The 23,945-nt window shown below is 41.2% G+C and overlaps 1 protein-coding gene across 1 annotated transcript; it reads left to right on the plus strand.

The window, feature by feature from the left end:
• The first annotated feature begins 871 nt into the window (after positions 1 to 871).
• On the plus strand, positions 872 to 5,391 carry LOC132617972 (uncharacterized). Its single transcript, XM_060333046.1, has 2 exons — positions 872 to 1,539; positions 5,127 to 5,391. Exons 1-2 carry the CDS (start codon positions 927 to 929, stop codon positions 5,153 to 5,155), a joined length of 642 nt encoding a protein of 213 aa, XP_060189029.1. The 5' UTR covers positions 872 to 926; the 3' UTR covers positions 5,156 to 5,391.
• Positions 5,392 to 23,945: the final 18,554 nt, after the last annotated feature.

The following is a 23,945-nucleotide window of genomic DNA, read 5'->3' on the forward strand; positions in this document are numbered from 1 at the left end:
GAGTCTTGTCTATGGGTGTGTAGCGCGCCATACTTATAGGCAGGAGGCTACAGGGCATTTAGGAAATGTGACCTTCTTTGCATTCTAAGATCGTGCGATAGAGCTACGCTATTAGGCTTTCATGTTCCTTCTCCTAATCCCTTGTTATGATTTCAGTAATGCCTCCGAAGAGGAAGGCTACGGCAGCCGAGAAGGGCAAGAGGGTGTCCGGTAATAGAGTCGAGCGGGAGCTAGAAGAAGGAGAATCTCATAATGCAGCTCCCCCTCAGACTGTTCCTATCCCCCCTGCACCGGCAGAGCAGGGAAGAGCTCCAGCTCCAGCCCCCGCACCTCCAGTTCCACCGCCAGTAGCTCCGGGCCAGCAGATGGCAGAGGCCATCCAGCTATTGACCCAGTTAGTTGCCGCACAGGCTCAGCGGCAAGATGTAGACTCGGGAGACAGGGCGGTAAGCGCAAGGGCTCGTGACTTTATCACTTTGAGGCCTCCAGAGTTCTATGGATCAAAGCCAGAGGAGGACCCGCAGAGCTTTATAGATGAGATGCTGCGGACTCTGAGGATTATACATGCTTCTGACACGGAGTCCGTAGAGTTGGCTTCATACAGACTGCGGGATGTGGCAGTTCTGTGGTATAGCAGTTGGGTATCTTCGAGGGGAGCAAATGCACCCCCTCCGGTCTGGCAGGAGTTTACAGAGGCATTTCTACGACATTTCCTACCGCCAGAGGTTCGACGGGCTCGAGCCGACATGTTCCTAAACCTTAGACAGGGAAATATGAGTGTTCGGGAATACAGTCTTCGTTTCAACTCATTGGCCAGGTATGCCCCAGCTATGATAGCGGATAGGGGAGATCATGTGCACCGTTTCGTGAGTGGGTTAGGGCCACATTTGGTTAAAGAATGCTTGACGGCCTCACTCCAAGACGGGATGACTATTACCCGTATCCAGGCCCACGCCCAAAATTTGGAAGAACAATATCAGCCACGGAGGGAGGAGCGCTATCCAGACAGGGGTTCCCGAAAGAGAGGCCGGTTTTCCAGGACTAGAAGTGAGTACAGAGGGGGACAGACACAGGGGCAATTCGGGTACTCAGACCAACCGGCGGCCAGTGCACCTCCTCGATTTGCTGATAGGGGGTTTGACCGTTCTACTCACTCGAGACCGGATCAAGGTACCCGAGCCTCAGAATCTCAGTTTAGGGCTGATGCTGGCAGGATAATGTCACCCCCGCCACGATGTGCTCGATGCGGCAGGCCACACTCGGGAGAGTGCCGCGCAGGTACGGGTGCTTGCTATACTTGTGGGCGGGTTGGCCATTTGATGCGTGATTGCCCATTGAGAGATGACGGAGACCGAGCCCAGCCTACCGGGTCCGCAGTTGGTTCATCGTCGACCGTACGCCCTCAGGGACAGGCCTCCCAGGCTCCAGCAGGTCGTGGCCGAGGCAGAGGAGGGATACCCAGCGCAGCCGGTCCTCCACACCGTATATATGCACTGACAGGACGACAGGACCCTGAGCCTCCCGCTGATGCGGCCACAGGTATTTTTTTTGTTGGTATTTTCTATAATATGTGCATTAATTGATTCGGATTCTATCTTATCCAACCCTGCCCTTTTGTATTGCTAAACATACTAAGAATTTGGATATTAGAGTGAGGAATAGTCACCCGCACAGGTAAAAAGTGAATCTTTGTGATTGCGAAGGCTAAAATAGTCATTAAAAGAGAAATATTCGCTACGAGGGTGTTCAAACATTGCTGAGACCCCAACTTACCCCATATTATATAATATAGGTAGTACGGGGAAGCGGAAGTAAAAATACTAACACCGTGACGCTGAAATGCATCAGAGTTTCAAGGTTAAGCGTGCTCAGGTGGGAGTAGTTTCATGATGGGTGACCCCCTGGGAAATATGCCGAAAATTTCGTAAATGCAGAAATAAGAAACGAATGTAAAATTAGGTAGCCCAGAGTAAATTGGGGTGTGGAAAGTGGTTAGAAACCCCACACGAGTCACATAGGCCGAGCTGGACGGAACTAACGGAAAAAGGGGAAGCCGTGACAACAGGAAGCTTTGGGAATGAAGGAGGAAAGTACAGAGGTCACAGGGTGAGACCAATATTGAGTCCACACTGACTAAGGCAAGGAATTCCTAAGGTGGCGATGTATAGGAACATGTCTAGTGAAGGGATAGACGCAGCAGACTCCACGAAGAAGGAAGCGCTATTGTAAAGATCGTAAAGGGCAATCTAAGCCTCTAAGATGGACATGCTAAGGGACATGAGGCATCTACAACGGAGACCTCCCCGAAATGATGTGTTACGCTATGAGGCGAGTTTAACATTCGAGGACGAATGTTCTAAAGGGGGGGAGGATGTTATACCCCGCGTTTTATGTAATTGGATAATTCAAGACAATCGCGGGAAAACGACAAGCGAGGCTACATTTTATTGTGTTTGGCACTTGAGTTGTTTATGAAGAGTCTAGGAGTGGAAATAATGAGAAAGGTCAAGAGCATGAAGGGGAGTTCACGACATGACTCGTGGAAATACGGAGGAAGACGAAGGGCAAAATTGGAAGTTGGAAAAATTGCCTTCAAGAATTTCAAGTAGTAGCCCAAAATATAAATGGGCTTGAAGGTTTTCTTTGGGAATTTATAGGCCCAACCGGCCTTGGAGAGGGTCCAAGCCCAATATGAAATAAGACTTAGTCAATATAAGGGATGACTAAGTCATCTTCATCCATTAAGTGTCTAGAAATTTCAAGAACTCAAAAGAAAGAAAGAAGGGGAGAAACCCCAAGGCCTTTCGGCCAAGAACAAAAATTCCAAGAAAAATTGAAAAAAATCTCTCCAAAAATTATTTTCTATCAAGTAGAGGGTGCACAACAAGGTGAAGTTGTTGTTGGAGCAAGAAAAATTCAAAATCATATAGGTTTCCAAGAGATAAGCAAGTGAGAAGTTGAAGAATAAAGGTAAAATTCTAACCTTGCTTTATGTGTTATACATGGTTTATATGTGTTGTAGTATGCTAAAATGGATGAAATTTATGAAGGAGAGAAATATAGTACATGGCCGTGTGTATGTATATATGTGTATGAGCCATGCTTCAATTATTTTAATTAATGTTTGGTTGTTATTGTTGTGAATGATATATGGAAAAAAAAAAATGGAAGTTGAATGGATATTGAGAAGTTGTAGTGTGTATGTTGGTGTTGGCCGTGTGGTTATGGAAAAAATGGAAGAGAATGAGTCAATTTTATTTAGTATGATGTTGTTGGAATATAGATTATGAGGTTGTCATTGTTTTCATAAAAGTTAGAAAGTTTTGGAAGAAGTAGTAAGTTGATTGAATATGGAAGTTGTTAGTATTGTTGTTGTTGGAATTGTGGTTGATATTTTGGCCGGGTTGAATTCCCGGGATTGTTGTTGATTGAAATTAGCCAAGTTGAACTTGGTGGGATGGAGTATTTATAGGGGAAGTGCTGTCGAAATTTCGGTAGCCAAATGTTTCCTTAAGATTCTAACTCAAAGTATACTAATGAAAGTTTTGGTAAACTTGACCAAATTGCAGATTTTGACGAGATTGTGACGCGATTTTGGAGTAGCTAAAGGAGCGGAGAGAGGTATGTAAGGCTTCACCCTTCTTTCTATGGCATGTCTTGGTTGTAAGAAGTCGGGCACAAGCCTCGGGGACGACCTCAATCCCCGGAATCCGCACCTAAAGTTTTCAACTTTTCATTCAATTGAATTGAAGTAGAAAGTGCGCAAAATGATAGAAAGACCTCCTAGACCTCTATGACGTGCGTAAATGGGACCCGATCACCCTAGAACCCTCACAAGTAATGACATGACCTGTAGTATATGTAAATAATATACGCCACCTCATCCGGCCCGAGGTGGGCCCGCTACCCCCGGACTTTCCTATAGTATTGGTTGATGTACTTCAAGTGAACCCGAAGGGAACCTTTGATCCCGATCTTGTTACCATGAGATAAGTACTATGATTCCTCTAACGAGGATGCCTCTGTGATGACAAGGATGACCATGATGTTAGATAAGCGGGAATGTCTATAATACCCCGATTTTATTTTACGTCCATTATAATATTATCCTCCATTGATACTCTCATCTTAAATACTTGTTTTCTTTCCGAGGTAAGACAAAACGATCACTATCCTTTCATAAGATAATCGGAGGTCACCGACCTTACGTCACTCCGATGGATACATGATTCTCCTTGGCCCCCTTGTACGCTTATACACTATATGTATATGTAGATAATGTAAGTAAATGTATGTAAAACACATATGTATGTACAAGCTGTGTATATAATCAAAGATCTAGAGCGCTATAGTCGCCGACATCCATACATGATACCAGAGTATGTCTATAATCAAAGATTCAGAGCGCTATAGACGCTGACATATAAGCATGATGTATGTACACGTATACGGGGAAGATGGGGATAAGGGCAGAGCGTTATACACGCATTTCCACCTGATCAGTTGGCATTACATGACATGATATCGTCCCGGACGCGGGATGCCCGGACGCGGGAAGTACATTTATGGCTAAATGGATCGGCTGCCGACGCCTCGGCAATATGAGACATCTTATTTTTACATATATGTATAAGAAGAGATTTTCAAAAGAAAGCTATGTAATAAGATGATATACTATGACACGAAATGCTATGATATGATAAGATAGGATATGATAAGCTAGACTATATTGTGGCAAGCCACACTATGACATGATACGCTAGAATATAAAATACCGTGAGGTGATAAGCTACGATATGACCGGATACGACATACTATGATAGTGCAGAGCGTAATGTGACAAAATGCAACATGATATTAACCCTAGTTCCTAAGTCTACGAAAAAGAAACGTTGCAGAAAAAAAAAAAAAAAAAAAAAAGGGGACAAGTCCATATGAAAGCCGGCCCGAGAAGGGGCCTCGCTACGTGCAGGTTATTTTCTTGCTGCATTATCGATCCTATGATTCCCTGATATTGTTAATCATGCTCTATATTACTGCTTCTATTATTTTCCATGCCTTACATACTCGGTACACTATTCGTACTGACGTCCCTTCTTGTGGACGCTGCGTTTCATGCCGCGCAGGTCAGCAGGCTGGTGGACGTGATCTATAGGAGCTTATCAGCAGTACTCTACAGTGCTCCAGTTGTTCCGGAGCTTTACTTCAGCGGTACTATTTTGTATATGTATATTCGGGCACGATAGTACTCGGCCCTTTCTATGTGTAATTACACTATGTCTAGAGGCTCGTAGACAGATATGTACAGTTAGGCAGGTTCAGTAGATATACGATGTTTGGGCATTATGATGTTGTTGTATAAAGTATTAACGACGTTTGCAAGTCTATGTTTCAAAAAAAAAAAATATGGCACTGTTTATACGAGATAGATAAGGAGTGCTCGGTACAAGTATCGGGTACTCGTCACGGCCCCTAGTTGGGTCGTGACAACTATTCCCACATTCAAGACCCATTTCCTATATCCTCCTTCAATCCAAGTGTTTCAACTTTTCAACACCTTAAACAACATGAAAAGATCATAAAACTTACCTTATATAGTGTAGAAATAAGCCTTGAGTGGAAATATTTCTCTTGCACCAAAACCCTAGTTCACTTCCATTGGAATTCCTTGGCTTGGATGAACTTTAATGTGTTTCTTACACTTAATTTTGTTGGTTTGATGAGTTGATCACCAATCTCTCTTGGGTTCTTTTATATGAATTGTGGAAAGTTCTAGAGAATTCTTGAAGTGTGGAGAGAAGAGAAAATACTCAAAATACCCCCCAACGTTTGACCAAAATCCCAACTACACACCTAACCTTTGCGGGGGTCCTATTACCCCCCTGGACAAATTTTTCAGTAGCAAAATGGCCCTTTTTTGCTGATGTGGCAGAGAGCGTGAATGCACCGCTCAGTGGTGCGTTATGGACTTCAAAAATTTGCATCTGACGTTTTGGACGCCAACTAACCTGCCACATATGATGCCACGTAGATAAAATTTGAACTCCCTCCATTTTTACACCCAAACGGCTACATCATCATCTTCTAAACCCATTTAATACACATCTCCATTTTTTTGTCAAAAAAAGCTAACAACTCCATAACTTCAACCACTCCAATCGTTATACTCCAAAAATCAACACCTTAATCGCTCCAATCGTTGGAAAGAGGTTTGTTAGTTAGGGTTTTTTTCTCATTTATTTCTCTTTAAATTCGTTCATGTGAAATTTATTGTTTTAAATTTCTTGAGTAATTCTTGCTCATATTTAGTCATTTTGTCATTTCTTAGGGTTTGTTATGGAAAAAATTGACCTTGGTCGATTGTGTATGGATGAGAGTGATCCTATGCTTAGAACTGTGGTCCAATGTCAACACGGGAATTTGTTGCAAATGCAAACTTCTTGGTCTAAACACAACCCTGGAAGAAGATACTGGTCTTGTCCCTATTATGGTGTATGGTCTTGCTCCTATTTTTTGACTTATTGAAAAATTCAATTTGTAAAATTATGCTCTATTTTGCTATTTTTCAGGCTCAAAAATGCAAGTTTTTTCGTTGGAGGGACAGAGATGAAGTTGATCCGAGATCAAAATTTATCCTCCCAAAATTGGTTAACAAAATTAGAGATTTAGAGAAGGAATTGGTGCAATATCGGGGTTTGAAGATGGAATTGGATGAGATCACTACTAACGATAATAATTCGGTTATTGTTGACATGGGTTTGGTCGAGGTTGATGGACCAAAAAAAGAAGACACAAGGAAGACTAAAGGGGGTAGGTTCCATAGGAATTTCGTTTTTTGTTTTGTTGTTTGTATTATTGTTGTGTTCATAAGTTTTGTATTCCGTAGTGGCAATTCAAACAATGGAAAAATCAAATTGCCATAGATAGTGGTAGTGGTGGTAGTGTCTCGGCTATGTTATGTTTTGTTTGCCTTTTGTTATGGAAAATTTTGTAGCATATACATCTATTTTATCATGTATCAATGAAGTAGTTTGACGTTAAGGTGTTTTGAAGTGTTCATCCGAAATTAAAATCAAAATCACATCCACATAACATTAATCATTGTCTTAATCAAAATAGTAGCATACATGGAGATGTTAAACATAGACAATTGAATAATAGATATCTACTAGTCAATATTTATGATCTCTATCTCTTTTTTAAATACATGAAACCCTATGCCATCTCCACACTCACATTTACAAACCCAAATCTCTAGTGTGTCTCCCTCTTTCAAACCTTTTGAATCTATAAATGCCTTCCACCCTTGGCATAAACGAGCATTTTTTCCAATTTTGAACGTCATCTTGTGAACGGTGTCATCCTGATACTTTAACACGGCATGCGTTGTTCTCGTTGGAAAAATGTCATGATGTTCATGTGGAAGTATCTTCAATAAACAAAAAAGAAAGTTTACATCATCGGTTTTCACGTAAATCAAATAATAATAACAAATATAAAAAAACTTACAAAATTATCGGTTTGCACGTAAGAACGGGTTAACTTTTTCACAAAGAAAGCTAGCATCTTCTTTTGGTATGATGTAGATGTTATATGTAGTTGTGTTTGTTGTGCTTGCTGCTGGTATGTTGTTGTGTTTGTTGTGGTTGCTGCTAGCTGCACGTTGATGTTGTTGTTGTAGTTTAGTGTAGTGAATGTGTGATATGGTGTGTGTGTGTGTGTATGTTATGTTATATAGACGCCTTCCAACCGAATTAATATGCCATTTAATGGTCCTTGACCATGTTGGATGTAGTGCCATTTAATGGTCCTTGACCATGTCGGATTTAGTGCCATTTAATGGTCCTTTACCATGTCAGATTTAGTGCCATTTAATGGTCCTTTGATTAAACGTTAAGCGAACAAGACAAAATGGAATTGGAACACGTTAAACAGCTATGTAGTGTAATGGCATTGGAACACGTTAAACAGTTATGTACTGTAATGTTGTTTTGATTAAACGAACAAGACAAAATACTAAAATGTCAATCCATAAATGTGTACATTTAAGAACTGGATGGACAGTTTTCATCATAATTAGATTTTCCATGGCTGCTTGGACTGTGAACAGGTGCTTTCTTGGCTTGGGTTTGCTGATTTACCTCTACCTTTTGTCATTTTCTCCTGTATCTCTTGTAGTTTCCTGGTTGTGATTTCTTCATTGCCTCTCCATTTCAGCTTACTATTTGCACTTGGCTTGTAGCCAATGTCACCAGTCACCTCTGCTGATCTGGTGACCTTTGCTTTACTAGTTGACACAATCCTGCTGCTTGACATGCCAGGATGTTCACACAAATAATAACAAGGAGTTAGTAATGGAAACAACACATAAAATAACACTTAGTAATGGAAACAACACATAAAATAACACTTGTGCTTATTAAGGCACTCACATTAACAGCTTTGAACCCATTTTCTGCCTGGAAAACACCCACTCCCATTACTCTAGGCCTTTTATATGGTGCACTAGTGCCACTTCCTCTTCCTCTTTTAGCAGTGGGTTGTGCACTAGTGCCACTTCCTCTTCCTCTTTTAGCAGTGGGCTGTGCACTAGTTGCTGCAGGGGCAGAACATGAAACATGAACATCAGCTGGTGCAGGACTTTCCTACTGCCTGGGCAGTTTTCCTAGGTCTTCCTCTTGGCCTCTTTTCAACAGGTTTCTTTGGTCTCCCCATGACCTTGCTTGAAGATGGTGGTTGTGATGTGTTAGCCCTTCCCCTGCTAGAACTTTCTGGTTCTGTCCATGCTGCTGATTTGTTTTTTGGACACCCTCTCTTGTTGTGGCCTCTACTATGGCAGTTGCTACAACTCATGGCCATTCAAGTTCTTGGCATCTTCCCAGACTTTGGAATTTCACCTGCCTCCTTCCTTCTAGCCTTTTGAGGCTTACCAGGCATGCTTTTTATGTCTGGTGGAGCCACACAAGGGTGGGTAGAGACAGGCCACATTTCCATGTTTGTGGGTTGAAGAACATGCTCATATGTTCTCATGTATGTCACGACCCGACTAGGGGGCCCCGATGAGCACCCGGTGCTAGCCCACCCGGGCACCCCTTAGCTTACACTTAGGCTTGCATCTAGGTGAGCCACATCATTAATCATACATTTCTAAGCATCAATCATACTAGTCCCATTGGACGACAACATCTTTAATCATCATAGGCATCAGTGCCACAACAATGTACATGGGCCGACGAGGCCAACAAAATGATGTACAAAATATAGGCCGACAAGGAAAGACATATCTAACCACATACACGTGACTACGAGCCTCTAAGAAGAGTATAACATGTCACCTAAGCGGGACAGGACCCCGCTATGCCCATAATTATATACACAAAAGAATAAGTACCCAAAATTTATGGCTCTTAAGGAAATGGAGTTCTGCTATGCAATCTCTGAATAAGCAGCTATGGATCAGGCTTGTCTCCCTGTGCACCTGCGGGCATGACGCAGCGTCCACAAACAAAAGGACGTCAGTACGAAGAATGTACTGAGTATGTAAAGCATGATCAACATTGATATAGAAGCATAATGAATAACATGTGAAGTTGCATAGGAGAGGAGACAATAATATCATCATTATGACACTTACTTACTTTCCATAGAGACATTCTATTTCTATTACGTATCCGCATACATATACCCATATCTGTACTTGGTTATCCTCGTGATCATTTACATCTCATGTTCATAACATATTCGTACTCCTAATGATGTCATATACATAGCATACACATACATATATATATATATATAGGCATACATAGCGTACCCGACCATAGAGGTTCGGTGTTTCATACATATTCTTATATAACATACCCGACCATGTAGGTTCGGTGTTTCGCGTACCCGGCCATATATAGGCTCGGTGATCATACATACCTGGCCAACCAAGGCTCAGTGTTACACGTACCTGGCCCTACCAAGGCTCAGTGTTATCAGTACCCAACTGCAGTGGTGTGCGCGCGTTACGTAATCATACATACATATACATCTATACATATATTCTACCCGGCATTATAAGCTCGGGGTTTCATTATAGCCCTTCATAGGCACACATACATATAAAAGCTCATAAGCACCTTTAGCATCATTATTATTATTATCATCATTACTATCATCATCATTATCGTTACGTCTATATTATAGGCTTACTCGTCATATGAGGAGTGTAGTGCAAACTTAGTACATATTGAGGATCGTGAGCTTATGAGCTCGGAAGATCAATCATTTGGAGACAACATACTCGTATAGAGGATTTAGAAATTTGGCCAAAGAACCATGCCTCATGAAAGAAGGGTTAGCCTTACATACCTTTCCGTCGAGCTATTCTACACTTGCACGTTCCCTTCCAACGTTAGCGTTTCTACCTTCACTAATATCATAACAATGGCCATTAGTCATTCACATTATCCACATTCCTTAATTTACTCCTAGTTCACCCATATTCATGGTTATAACCTTCGACCTCGTCCACTCATATACAATGTCTATTCCATGATCTTAACGTCATTTATAACACATTTATATCACAACTCAACAACAATCATAATTCAATTCAAACTATTTCTCAAAATGTCACTATTCATCATTCATGACCCATTTTACCATATTTTCTACAATCCATGTATTTCAACTCTTCAATACCTTAAACATCATATAAATATCATGAATCTTACCTTAGATGTTGTAGGAACAAGCTTTAGTTGATAATACTCCACTTTGAGGAAAACCCTAGTTTTCCTCCATTTGGATTTCTTGGCCTTGGATGATCTTTGATGGTTTCCTTACTCTTGATTCACTTGTTTTTATGTTGTTGATCACTAAATATCTTTGAACTCTTGTGAAATAAATGTAGAGAGATGTTTTAGAGAGAAGGGGTGTGATGTTGAAGTGAAATAAAATAAGCCTTGGTCCCCTTATTTAACAACTTGAAAATCTGTGTTGAAGTGTACATTGGTCGTAAACATGGTTTACGACCCGTCCTCCAGTTTACGGACCGTCCTTCATGGGCGTATTTAACCATATCAGAACCAGAAACTCAGACTGCAACCATGGTGATTTACGACCATGGTTTACGGGCCGTAAATCACTTTACGGTCTGTATTCCATGTCGTATTTTACCATTTCCTCGACTGGCAGAAAGTTGAAGTCTTGCATGCCAATTTACGACCTGATAGTTTACGGACCGTATACCATTTTACGGTCTGTATTTGCACTTTACGACTGTCACTACCCAACTAGGGGCCGTGGCGGGTACCCGGAGCCAGCTACCGAGCACCGCTCGCTCTACTACTCATCTTACTCATTTAATGCTCTTTTGCAAATTTTATTCATGGAAGTGTAAGAAAGCATATATTTTATAGAAACATAAATGCTTTATACTTATTTGTCTTTCGGCTATCAAAATAATATATATACATAATAACATCATGTGAGACCATCTAACCCACACTGCGTATCTACGAGCCTCTACTGACATATTATATACATAGACGGAACAAGACTCCTTCATGCCCAAAAAATACACATATGTACCAACAAAACAACCATAAACACCTCCGAACAATGGAGTGCTCTCTATCAGCTGAGAGCTACTGAGGATCTGGGCCAAGCTCACCTCCCTGACTACCTGTTGGCATGAACACAGCGTCCAAAGAAAACGGACGTCAGTACGAATATTGTACTGAGTATGAGAGGCATAAACAATGAAGAAAGACATCAATAATATAATGAGAACATCAATGTGAAACATCAGGATCTGAATAACAATCATATGGAAATTAATGCATGCTGTCTTACTCATACTCATCATCATGTCATTTATGCATAGTATGCAAGCTGCCCGTCCATGTCGGAATGGTGTGATAATCAATAATATTAGCCCGCGTCCAGGCCTCCCGTGTCCGGGGTACCATCTCATGCGGCCCACTAGTGGTGTCTGCCCATGCCAAAAGGTCATGGTGTATCCGTATAGCTGCCCGCCTTGGCGGTGACTGCCCGGCCAACTAGGCGCGGTGTAATATGCTCATGAAATGCTCATCATAGAATACTTATAGTAATATGCTTCATCATAATATTATTTATCATAGTACATGCACAAGACTAAAGATCAGCTATACTCTATCGGGGTGACGTAAGGTCGTGATCCCCCGATTTCATTATGGAGCCATTATGATTATTCTGCCTCACCTTGAAGGAACCAGTATATAAGGTGAGTGTAAGCGATAAATAACATCATTACCAATATGGCATCATCATATCACATCTCTTATCCTGTATAGACATTCACGGATATAGGCTTCTAGCTTTCCGGAATATGGGAACTCATGAAGAGGGGAAAGGGATTCATGCCATTAGAAAGAAAGGACTAGCCTCACATACCTTGGTCGTTTAACTAAGCTATCGCTCACTTGTTCTCCTTCGATATCACGTCGCTACCTTCATGAGAGAATTCAAATTAACATTAGTCAATTGACGACAAGAACGCATCATTAATTCTAGGAAAAATTGGGCAGCACTTCCTTTGTTTATACTACTTTTCCCATGTTCTATACCAACTCCCAACATTCACAATACTACTCACCATATCACAATCAACAATCATCATTTATGCATATTTAGCAAAATCCACCATTTTCCTCCAATTTTCCCCATATTTCTACTTATAGCTCGTCTTTGTGTTTTCACGCATTTAATGCTTGTTTCATGATACACACATCATTATAACGTATTCATAATCACAACTCTTCAACTTTTCATGATTCAATTCCACTATCATTCAATTATGTCACTATTCACTCAATAATGACCCACTTTCTATGTTCTTCTACATTTTAAGTATCTAAGCCTTCCAATACCTTAAACAACATGAAATGATCATAAAACTTAACTTGGATGTTGGTTGAACAAGCCTTGAGTTGATTTTTTACCTTAGCATCAAAACCCTTCTTCACCTCCTTTGATTTTCTTTGAGGAAGATGAACCCTACTTAGTTTTCATACACTTTATTTCATGGATTATGTATTGTTGATCTTAGTATCCCTTGGATTTCTCTTGTGGTTGAAGAGTAGGGAAAGTTCTAGAGGTTTCTTGAGTTGGAAGAGGTGGGAAATGAAATGGGTCAAATGAAAAATGACCCCTTACACTTAATTTAAAAGCTGGCCGAGACCCATTATACGGACCAACATACGGTCCGTACTATTTATACGGACCGTATGTACTGGCGTACATTTGGTCCAGTAGCTGGCGGCGTTCTTGGCCAATTATACGGCTGGTATAAATTATACGGTCCGTAGGTTAGACCGTATAATGCCCAGTGGTTCCGTTTTCGTTCTCGTTGTCTCGTTTGATCTCCGGTCTTTATGGAACCTTCTTGGCACTTGTTTAACATCTCAACATCAACCCTAAGGGCGTTATTACACTTCTCTAAGACACCATCATGCCATCACAAAATCGTTGCTCGTTATTCCTACTCGATATACGACTTATGGCTCGCTTTCCTTGACAACTTCCTTTCCTTATCTCGAATGGTTTTGAAATATCGTTTGGGGTTATCAAACACTATTCCTAACTCATCGAAAGCTCGTATACGCTATGACCTTCGTTGTCCTATTCATAGTACAGGTACGGGGAATCTTCCAAGGTGTAACAACGACCACTGGGCAGATTGCAAATCTGCAACTTTTCATATTTCTTAGGCTTTTCATTCCAATCATCCACATCCATTTGCATGCATTGCTCACCTCATACCTTGCCTTATCTTAGCCAACTTTCTCGTCTTACCTCGGATACCTTTGAAATCTCACCTAAGGTCATCAAACGTCGTCTCTTACTCATGGGACATCATGCACTCGCACGCCTCACTAGTTCATTTACTTGCGTTCCTACGAGAAATTTTCCAAGGTGTAACAATGTAAGTCTCTTTGTTGTAGCAATGGTCAATGTAGCCAAGTGGATCATACCTTTTGAACTGAATTGCAGCTAAAGCATATGCACATGGAATGCCTTTTAGCTGCCACACCCTACAGCTGCACTGCCTTCTAGAAATATCCACAGTGTGTTGATATAGTCCTTCCCTAATTTCAAAACCAGCAACTCCATTAAACTCAATGTTACATTGCATTGAAAGTTTAGCATTTTCCTCTAACACCTTCGTACACAGTGGAGAGTAGTTACATCTCCAAGTGTTTACAAACTCCCTCAATGTTCCAATCCTTGCCATCATTTTCACCCTAATCTCCTCAAGAATTGGTATTATAGTTTTGTGCCTACCAGTTAGCCGATAAACAAACAGTCATATTGTTATCTACAGACAGTTTGTAAAAACAAACACACAGCAAGGTAAATATGCATTGCTCATACCTGGCAGCCAAGATCCAAGCATTAAAACACTCAGCCATATTGTTATCTACAGAATCTGCTTTTACATTAGTGTTGAAGTAGACCTTACACCAATAATCTATGTTATAATACATCAGTTTGTCCATCATTTTCGTTGGACCAAGCAACTTCATCATCTCAATATTTTTCCTTAGTTGAGACTCAAAGGTGCTTTTGGCAATTCTCCAAAACTATTGTCTTCTCTGTAGCCCTCTCCATTCTTTGCTGAAGTTAGCCAAGATGTGCCTAGCACACTTTCTGTGTTCAACAACAGGTAAAAGATCTTGAATAGCAACAAATAGTCCCTGAAACAGTAACAAATACATATGAGTTTTCATGAAAAAAAATTGCAACAAAAATCAAGGAAACATACCTTCTGCATATTTGTTATCAATGTTAAATCTGTCCCATCTCCAAGTGCCAAATATTCCTTCAAAATTCTGATAAACCAAGTCCAAGTGCTCTTGTTTTCATACTCCACCACAGCCCATGCTAGAGGCAACATTTGGTTATTATCATCTTTACACACAGCTACCAACAACTGTCCTCTACAAACCCCTTTCAGAAAACAACCATCTAAACCAATACATTTTCTACAGTGCTGAAATGCTTTCTTCAAAGCATCAAAACAGATATAAAAACTCTGAAAAACAGGCCTACTATCAGCATTTGGTTCAGCAATTTTAACTACACAAGTGGAACCAGGATTGGTCCTTAACAATTCATCCCTGTAGTCAAGGATTTTTCCAAACTCCTGAATGTGATCTCCCATGATTTCTTTCAGTACTTTTGCTCTTGCTCTTCTAACTGTGGTTTTACCAACATGAAGATTAAACTTTGTCCTAATAAGCTTTTGCAACTGAACAACTTTAATGTTTGGCTTCTCAGTTATTCTCTTTCTATAGGCATCAACAATAAACTTGGCATTACACAAGTAGTTTCTGGTAGTTTGGATGCAAGTATGCTTTGGAATGTAAGTTTTAATTTGGAAATCATCTGTGTTTTTATCAAGCCTAGCATACAATATCCATGGACAACCATCCTTACACCTCACCCTAACCCTTGTAGGCTCATTCACCCACTTTTCTACCTTAACCCTTTTCCTAACAGCATATTTTGTTACTGCTCTCCTAAACTCATCAACATCTTTAAAGACCATACCCAACTGCCATACAACTTTCTTGGCAGTGGGGTTATGAATGATTTTGTTCTTATCATTCTTCCTTCTTGTAAACCTTTGTCTTCTTGGCAGATTTACCCCAACAGATTCAATGTCCTCTTCATCATCCCAACCCTCATCCCTATCTATTTCAAAGCTATCATCAGCAGAACTATCAATGTAAGGTTCATCACCTCCTAACCTACCCTCAACACTAACCTTACCTGTTGTAGTTTCATTAAATCCTAGATCCACACCAGCTTCACCTGTTGGAACCTCTTTACTATCAAGTTTTGCCCTCTCACTTCTTTTTCTCCTCTGAAACTCAATCCTCCTTTCAGCCTTCAACTCTCTTACCTCATCACGCTCATCACTTGCATATTCATCCTTACCTTCCTCTTCTATGTCATCTACAGATTGTTCACTATCATCAGTTGAGAAATCAGAACCCTCATCTAAGAAATCAGATCCAACTGGACCTATATCTTCAAGATCTTCATCAACAGCAGGTGTAGAAGATGAAGGACCTGCTGTATTTTCAGCAGCACTAGCAGCACAAGTAAAAGAACAATGGGGTGGATTATTTTCAACTGAAGCTGCAGGTGTAGAAGAGGAAGGGCCTGCTGTATTTTCAGTAGTAGTATCAGCACAAGGAAAAGAGGAATGGGCTGTTGTTTCTTCAGGACCAACAGCAGGTGTAGGATAGGTAGGAGATGTTTTTTCTGGAACAGAAAAATTTGAAGTAAGAGAGGAATGGGGTGGTGTGTTTTCAGCAGTAGCAGCAGGTGTATAGGAGGTAGGAGGTGGTGTTTTTTCACAAGTTTGAGCAGAAAAGGACAAAGGTGTATTAGGACAATCTAAGGGCTCCTCAACAACCCTTTCATTACTACATCTTTCATCAGCCCCTATGTCATCAGCCCCTTTATTAAAAGGGGAACAAGATTCCTCCCTATCCCCATGACTCACATATTCTAATAAAGGTGGGTCAACAACTGCATCATCAACCATGTGCTTGACAAAAACCTCCACAATATCACCATCATTCAAACCCACAGTCATATTTAAAATAACCTCATCATTATCAACATTTACCAAAATGCCACTATGAGGTGGCTTAATACTGAATGTGCAAGTAGTCGTGTATCCTAATTCTTTAATAAAGTCTCTCAACTCAAAAAAAGACAACATATCAACATCGACATCGAATATATCAATACCTTCCCCACCTTCATATATTGGCTCCCCACTATTTAAGTGTAACTCACCTCCATTGTACCATCTTAAGGTTACATACACAAAATCAGCCATGTACTACCTAAATACAAAATAAAAAAAAACAAAGAATAACAACTAATTCAACTTAATGTCAAACGGAATCAAAAAAAATCATAAGCACATGCACAGTAACTGAAAACCCTAGACTACATCGTTTTTTGGAAAAAAAAAAACACTATGCACAATATGATGATAAATATGATGATTACAGTTGGGGAACTCTGAAAATTTGTTCTTTATAGTCCAGATTTCAAACAATATGCACAAAATCGTAGTATCATTTTTTCACAAAAAAAAAAAAACGAAACTAACGGTTACTAGATGAACAATGAGCAGCAACGAAAATATAGTCGTGATAATATGTTGACAACGATTGGGGGTGAAAATGGTGTTTACCGTCGTGGTCAGGATGGTGTAGGGTTTTGTTGAATATGACGAGTGAGGCTGAATGGGGCAAAATTAAAGAAGTGGGTACGGGTCGGGTTCCGGGTCAAAAAATGGGGCGAAATTAAACACGTGGCACGTGGGACATGCGCGTGTGGACAACCGCCATTTAATATTTGGGGGTTGGCTGATTGGTCTGCCACATCAACCAAAAAGGGCCATTTTGCTACTGAAAAAATTTGTCCAGGGGAGTAATAGGACCCCCGCAAAGGTTAGGTGTGTAGTTGGGATTTTGGTCAAACGTTGGGGGGTATTTTCAGTATTTTCTCGTGGAGAGAAGGAATGAAATGAATTAAATGAGATGAGGTCCTTATATCAACTTTTAAAATCTGTCCCGACTAAATTATACGGACACTTATACAGTCCGTATAAGTGACCGTAAAATCATCCCCAGCAACAACTCATTTTGTGGCCATTATACGGCACATTATACGGTCCGTATAATTTTATACGGTCCGTATAAGTGACCGTATAATCCCATCAGTGAGAGACCTTCACTTTGACGATTATGCGAACCATTATACGGACCGTATAATTGGTCGTATAATCTGTCTCTTCTCCGATTTTATTCTCGTCACTTCGCTTGATCTCAAATCCTTATGGAACCTTCTTGATACTTGTTTAACACCTCGTTAACAATCTAAGGGACATTATAACTCTTCTCCAAAACATCATTAAGTCGTCATTAATTCGATACTCGTAAATTCTGCCCGACACACAACATATGCCTTGCTTTCCTTAATAACTTTCGTCTCCTACCTCAAATGTCTTTGAAATCTCATTTAGAATCATCGAATGTTATTTCTTACTTATTAAAACATCGTATACGTCGTGCCCTTGTTAGTCTATTCACTATACGTTTACGGGAAATTTTTCGGGGTGTAACATTCTCCCCCCTTTTGGAACATTCGTCCTCGAATGTTAAGCACTCAGGAATTCTATGAAAATTTCGCCAGAGTTTCCCCTATAATATAGCACTACCATCCAGTCAAAAAATCCCATAATAATATTGCCTCACAGGGCCACAACACAATAGCAATATAAGTTGGCCACACACGACCCATATGCATAAAAGAAAACATACATACCTCGGAATCCCAATTTTTCATCGTGGATCTCTTCTGGGGGCTAAAATAAGTGCGGGTGCGGGTATTTGGATTTCATACTCTCTTCTACTTACCAAGTCATTTCTTCTCAGTTGTTATTTCGCCATAAGACTTTAACTGAGGCCACTTCCTTGTTTCGAAGTCTCCGTACTTGTCTGTCTAATATGGCAATGGGCACTTCTTCATAGACTAGCTTTTTTGTCACTTGAACATCATCTATTGGGAAAATCCTCGTAGGATCTCCAACACACTTGCGGAGCATTGAGACATGGAAAACCGGATGGACTGATTCAAGTTTTGGAGGCAAGTCCAATTCATAAGCTACTTGACCCACCTTGCGGATAATCTGATAGGGTCCAACGTATCGAGGATTTAACTTTCCTTTTTTTTACCAAATCTCATCACTCCTTTCATTGGTGACACCTTTAAGAATACCTAATCATCAACTTGAAATCCTAAGTCTCACTGGCGGTTGTCCGCATAAGATTTTTGGCGACTTTGGGTTGTCAATAATCGATCTCGGATCACCTTGACTTTTTCTACTGCTTGTTGAACCAACTCAGGGCTTATTAGTTGTACTTCTCCTATTTCAAACCATCCAATTGGGGATCTACACTTCCTTCCATATAGAGCTTCATACGGAGCCATTTGGATACTGGAATGGTAGCTATTGTTGTATGCAAACTCGATTAAATTTAAGTGGTCATCCCAACTACCACCAAAGTCTAGAATACATGCTCTTAGCATATCCTCCAATGTTTGAATGGTACATTCGGCTTGCCCATCAATCTGCGGATGAAAAGTCGTGCTAAGTTTTACTTGAGTACCTAGACCTTCTTGGAAAGATTTCCAGAACTTGGCTGTAAATTGCGCTCCTCTATCTGTGATAATGGATATCGGAATACCATGGAGTCTCACAATCTCTTTGAGATACAACATTGCATAATCTTCTACTAAGTATGTGGTTCTAACAGGAAGAAAATGAGCTGCTTTCGTCAATCTATCCACAATCACCCATATAGAATCATACTTGCTTCGGGAACGAGGTAATCCCACAATAAAATCCATATTGACCACTTCCCATTTCCAAGTAGGGATTTCCATTGCTTGCAATAATCCTCCTGGCTTTTGATGCTCGATTTTCACTTGCTGGCAGTTTGGACATTGAGCTACAAATTCTGCTATGTCTCTCTTCATGCCATCCCACCAATATATCAACTTGAGATCAAGATACATCTTCGTTGCACCTGGGTGAATAGAATACCGAGAATCATGAGCTTCTTCGAGAATTCGATGACATAATTCTTTAACATTCGGAACACATAGCCTGCCTCGGTATCTAAGAATTCCATCCATATAAGTTTCAAATGGAGACTTCTCTTTTTCACGAAATGTGTCCCTGTAATGGCTCAAATAAGGATCTTCATACTGACGCTCTTTCACTTCCGTATTCAGGGACAAAACTGTGGGATCATTAATACCAATTCCTGCACTACCTGAATCAATTAGACGTACTCCAAGATTAGCTAGTTGGTGGAGCTCATGAATCAATTCTTTCTTCTCTGGAGGAACTTCACATAGGCTGCCCATCGATCGGCGGCTAAGCACATCAGCTACTACATTTGCCTTTCCGGGGTGGTATAAAATACTCACATCATAATCTTTCAATAACTCTAACCACCGCCTCTGCCGCAGGTTCAACTCCTTCTGTTTGAAAATGTATTGAAGACTCTTGTGATATGTGTAGATATCAACATGCACGCCATACAAGTAATATCTCCACATCTTTAATGCATGAATAACTACGGCCAATTCGAGATCATGAGTTGGGTAGTTCTTTTTATGTTTACACAGTTGTCTCGAAGCATAAGCGATGACTTTACCGTGCTGCAGTAATACACATCCTAACCCAACACCAGAAGCATCACAATATACAACATAACCATCTAGCCCTTCTGGGAGTGTCAAGACTGGGGTTGAGGTTAATCTGTCCTTCAACTCTTGGAAGCTGCATTCACAAGCATCATTCCACAGAAACTTAGCTAATTTTTGGGTTAGCTTCGTCAATGGGGCTGAAATAGAGGAAAATCCTTCTACAAACCTTCTATAGTAACCTGCCAATCCCAGAAAACTACGGACTTCTACAGGCATCGTAGGCCTTGGCCAAGTCTTCACAGCTTTAATTTTCTGAGTATCAACTCGAATGCCATCATCTGAAATAACATGACCCAAAAATATCACAGAATTCAGCCAAAACTCGCACTTTGAAAATTTTGCATACAATTCTCGAGTTCGAAGAATTCCAAGAACAATATGTAAATGGTCAGCATGTTCTGATTCTGTGCGAGAGTATACAAGAATATCGTCAATGAATACTATTACAAATAAATCCAAGAGAGGCCTGAATACATTATTCATCAAATTCATGAACACTGCCGGGGCATTGGTTAACCCAAACGATATCACCCGGAAATCATAATGGCCATATCTCGTTCTAAAAGCTGTTTTGGGAATATCTTCTTCTTTAACTCTCACTTGATGATAACTTGACCTCAAGTCTATTTTGGAAAACCACTTGGCACCTTGTAATTGATCAAACAAATCATCAATCCTTGGGAGAGGATATTTGTTCTTTATCGTCACCTTATTCAACTGCCTATAATCGATACACACTCGTAGGGAACCATCCTTCTTTCTCACGAATAGGACTGGTGCTCCCCACGGTGATGAACTGGGTCTAATAAACCCCTTCTCAAGAAAATCTTTCAACCGTGCCTTTAGCTCTTTCAATTCTGCTAGAGCCATTCAGTAAGGAGGAATAGAAATAGGCTTGGTGTCCGGCAACACATCAATAGCGAAATCAATCTCTCTTTCCGGAGGAAGGCCTGGAAATTCATCTGGAAATACATCCGTAAATTCATTCGCTGCCGGAACAGATTGGAGAGTTGGCGAATTTGCTTCGGTGTCATGAACTCGGACTAAGTGATAAATATAGCCTTTTGCTATCATCTTTCTTGCCTTAAGGTAGGAAATAAACCTACCTCTTGGAGACGCTGTATTGCCCTTCCATTCAAGCACAGGCTCTCCCGGAAATTGAAATCGAACTACTTTCATTCGGCAATCAACATTAGCATAACATAAGGTCAACCAATCCATACCCATAATCACATCGAAATCTAACATCTCCAGCTCAACTAAATCAGCTTTAGTCTGGCGGTCGCAAATCACAATTACACAATTTTTATACACTTGTCTAGCTATCACGGGATCACCAACCGAAGTAGATACCTCAAAAGCTTTAATTGTCCTAGGTTTTACCCCAATACGACCAGCAACATACGGAGTAATATAAGATAGGGTAGAACCCGGATATATCAATGCATACACATCATGGGAAAATACGGATAATGTACCTGTAACCACATCCGAGGAGGACTTAAGATCCTATCGTCCGGCTAAAGCATACATACGGGGCTGAGTGGCACCTGAAGTAGATGCTCCCCCTCTGCCTCTACCTCAACCTGCTGAAATCTGGGGAGTCTTTCCTACCGGGCGCACTGAAGAGGAACCAGCTGCTGATCCTGTGGGCTGAACCCCACCTCTACCATACCTCGAGGGAAAATCACGCATCAAGTGCCCAGCCTGTCCACAAACATAGCAAGCATCTGTGCCCTGACGACATGGCCCTGAATGTAATTTTCTGCACTGACTACATCGTGGAACTGGTGGTCTCCTTCGACTATAATCACCCCCAAACTGGGAACTTGAAGCTCTTGAACTCTGACCCTGTCCTAAAGGAATGGAGCAATCAAATCTCCTACCTGCAAATCGTGAAGGCGCACTAGTCGCCGACTGGCCTGACTGTCGAGAATATACCTGCCTTGATTCCCCTCTATAATCACTACCTACCCCCATAGATCTGGCCCTCTTGCTTTTCCCTCTATCAATATCACGATCACCCCTTTTCGGATGTTGTTATCCTTCTAACTTCTGGGCATGGGCTTGAATGCGGGAAATATCCATCCCATCTTGCAACGAAGCCGTCAAGAAGTCCTTGAACAAATGTGGCCCTAATCTACTCACGAATCTGTGCACTCTATCCCCCATGTCGGCCACCATAGTCGGGGCATATCTAGCCAATGAATTAAACTGAAGGCTATACTCCCGGGCACTCATATTTCCTTGTTTTAGATTTAAGAACACATCCGCTCTAGCTCGGCGGACCTCGGGTGGAAAATAGTGGCGGATGAAGGCATTTACAAATTCTTGCCAAACGGGAGGAGGCGCAGTCTCTTTTCTTGATGATAGCCAATTATTGTACCATAATACCGCCACATCTCGGAGTCTATAAGATGCCAACTCCACAGATTCCGTTTCGGAGGCATGAATAATCTTCAACGTTCTCAACATTTCATCGATAAAACTTTGCGGGTCTTCATCCTTCTTTGACCCGAAGAACTCCGGAGAATTCAAACTCATGAAATCACGGGCTCTTATACTAGCTGCCCGATCACTTGGACCCGCACTCTGCCGCTGTGCCTGGGCGGCAACTAACTGCGTCAATAGATGAATAGCCTTGGTCACTTGTTGACCTGAAGTACCCGGTGGGAAAGCTGGAGGCATAGGAGCTGGAGCTGAAGCCCCTTCTTGTTCTTCTATAATAGGCGGAGTGGGAGGAGTATTAGATGGAGCCTCATTATGTGATTCGCCCCCTTCTACATTCATTGGCAGCTCTCTTTCTACCCGTCTTTTCATCGTAGTCTTGCCCTTCTGGGCGGCTGTAGCTTTTCCCGTTGGCGGAATTTCTGAAATCATAGCACACCATTAGGGAGGAGAAAATCTTATAACAACGCTCTATTGCACGATCTCTTTAGATGAAAGATGGTCATTTTTCCTAAATGCCCCATAGCCTCCTATTTTTTAGTGTGGCGCGCAACACACCATAAACAAGACTCTACTAGACACGGCTCGTAGACACTTCCTATGACAGAACTGCTCTGATACCACTTTTGTCACGACCCGACTAGGGGCCATGACGGGTACCCGGGGCTAACCACCGAGCACCGGTCATACTATTTCCCATCGTACTCGTCCTGCTTTCATTCATTATTCTTATACTCAAAATCATGGGAAAACCGTTTCCATTTTTAAACATATTTATCATACTACCCACACATACGTATCTACGAGCCTCTACTAGAGTGCTAGACATAGGGACGGGGCAGGGCCCCGTCATGCCCAAATACATGTATATACACAAAATAATAAGTCAATGGCACCTCCGGAACAATGGAGTGCTCTCAAGTCTGCTAGCTCCTACGAGTCTGGACCACCTCCCTGTCTACCTGTGGGCATGAACACAGCGTCCAAAGAAAACGAACGTCAATACGAACATTCTACTGAGTATGTAAAGCATAAATGAAATGAACATAATAGGGGAAATCATAAGACATAAGATGAAGATATAACCTGCGTAACTTTTAAGGGTGGATACATTTCAGGCATTTAACTTATATATAGTCATAGTACATGTATCA

The sequence above is a fragment of the Lycium barbarum genome, chromosome 11 (assembly GCF_019175385.1).
Source record: "Lycium barbarum isolate Lr01 chromosome 11, ASM1917538v2, whole genome shotgun sequence".
NCBI classification, from domain to species: Eukaryota; Viridiplantae; Streptophyta; class Magnoliopsida; order Solanales; family Solanaceae; genus Lycium; species Lycium barbarum.

What these genes read in the sequence shown, in the direction of transcription:
- LOC132617972 (XM_060333046.1), top strand. Translation starts at nt 927, where the DNA reads ATGACTATTACCCGTATCCAGGCCCACGCCCAAAATTTGGAAGAACAA. An exon ending in TCCCGCTGATGCGGCCACAG is followed by an intron (nt 1,540 to 5,126) that starts GTATTTTTTTTG and finishes CATGCCGCGCAG; the next exon opens with GTCAGCAGGCTGGTGGACGT.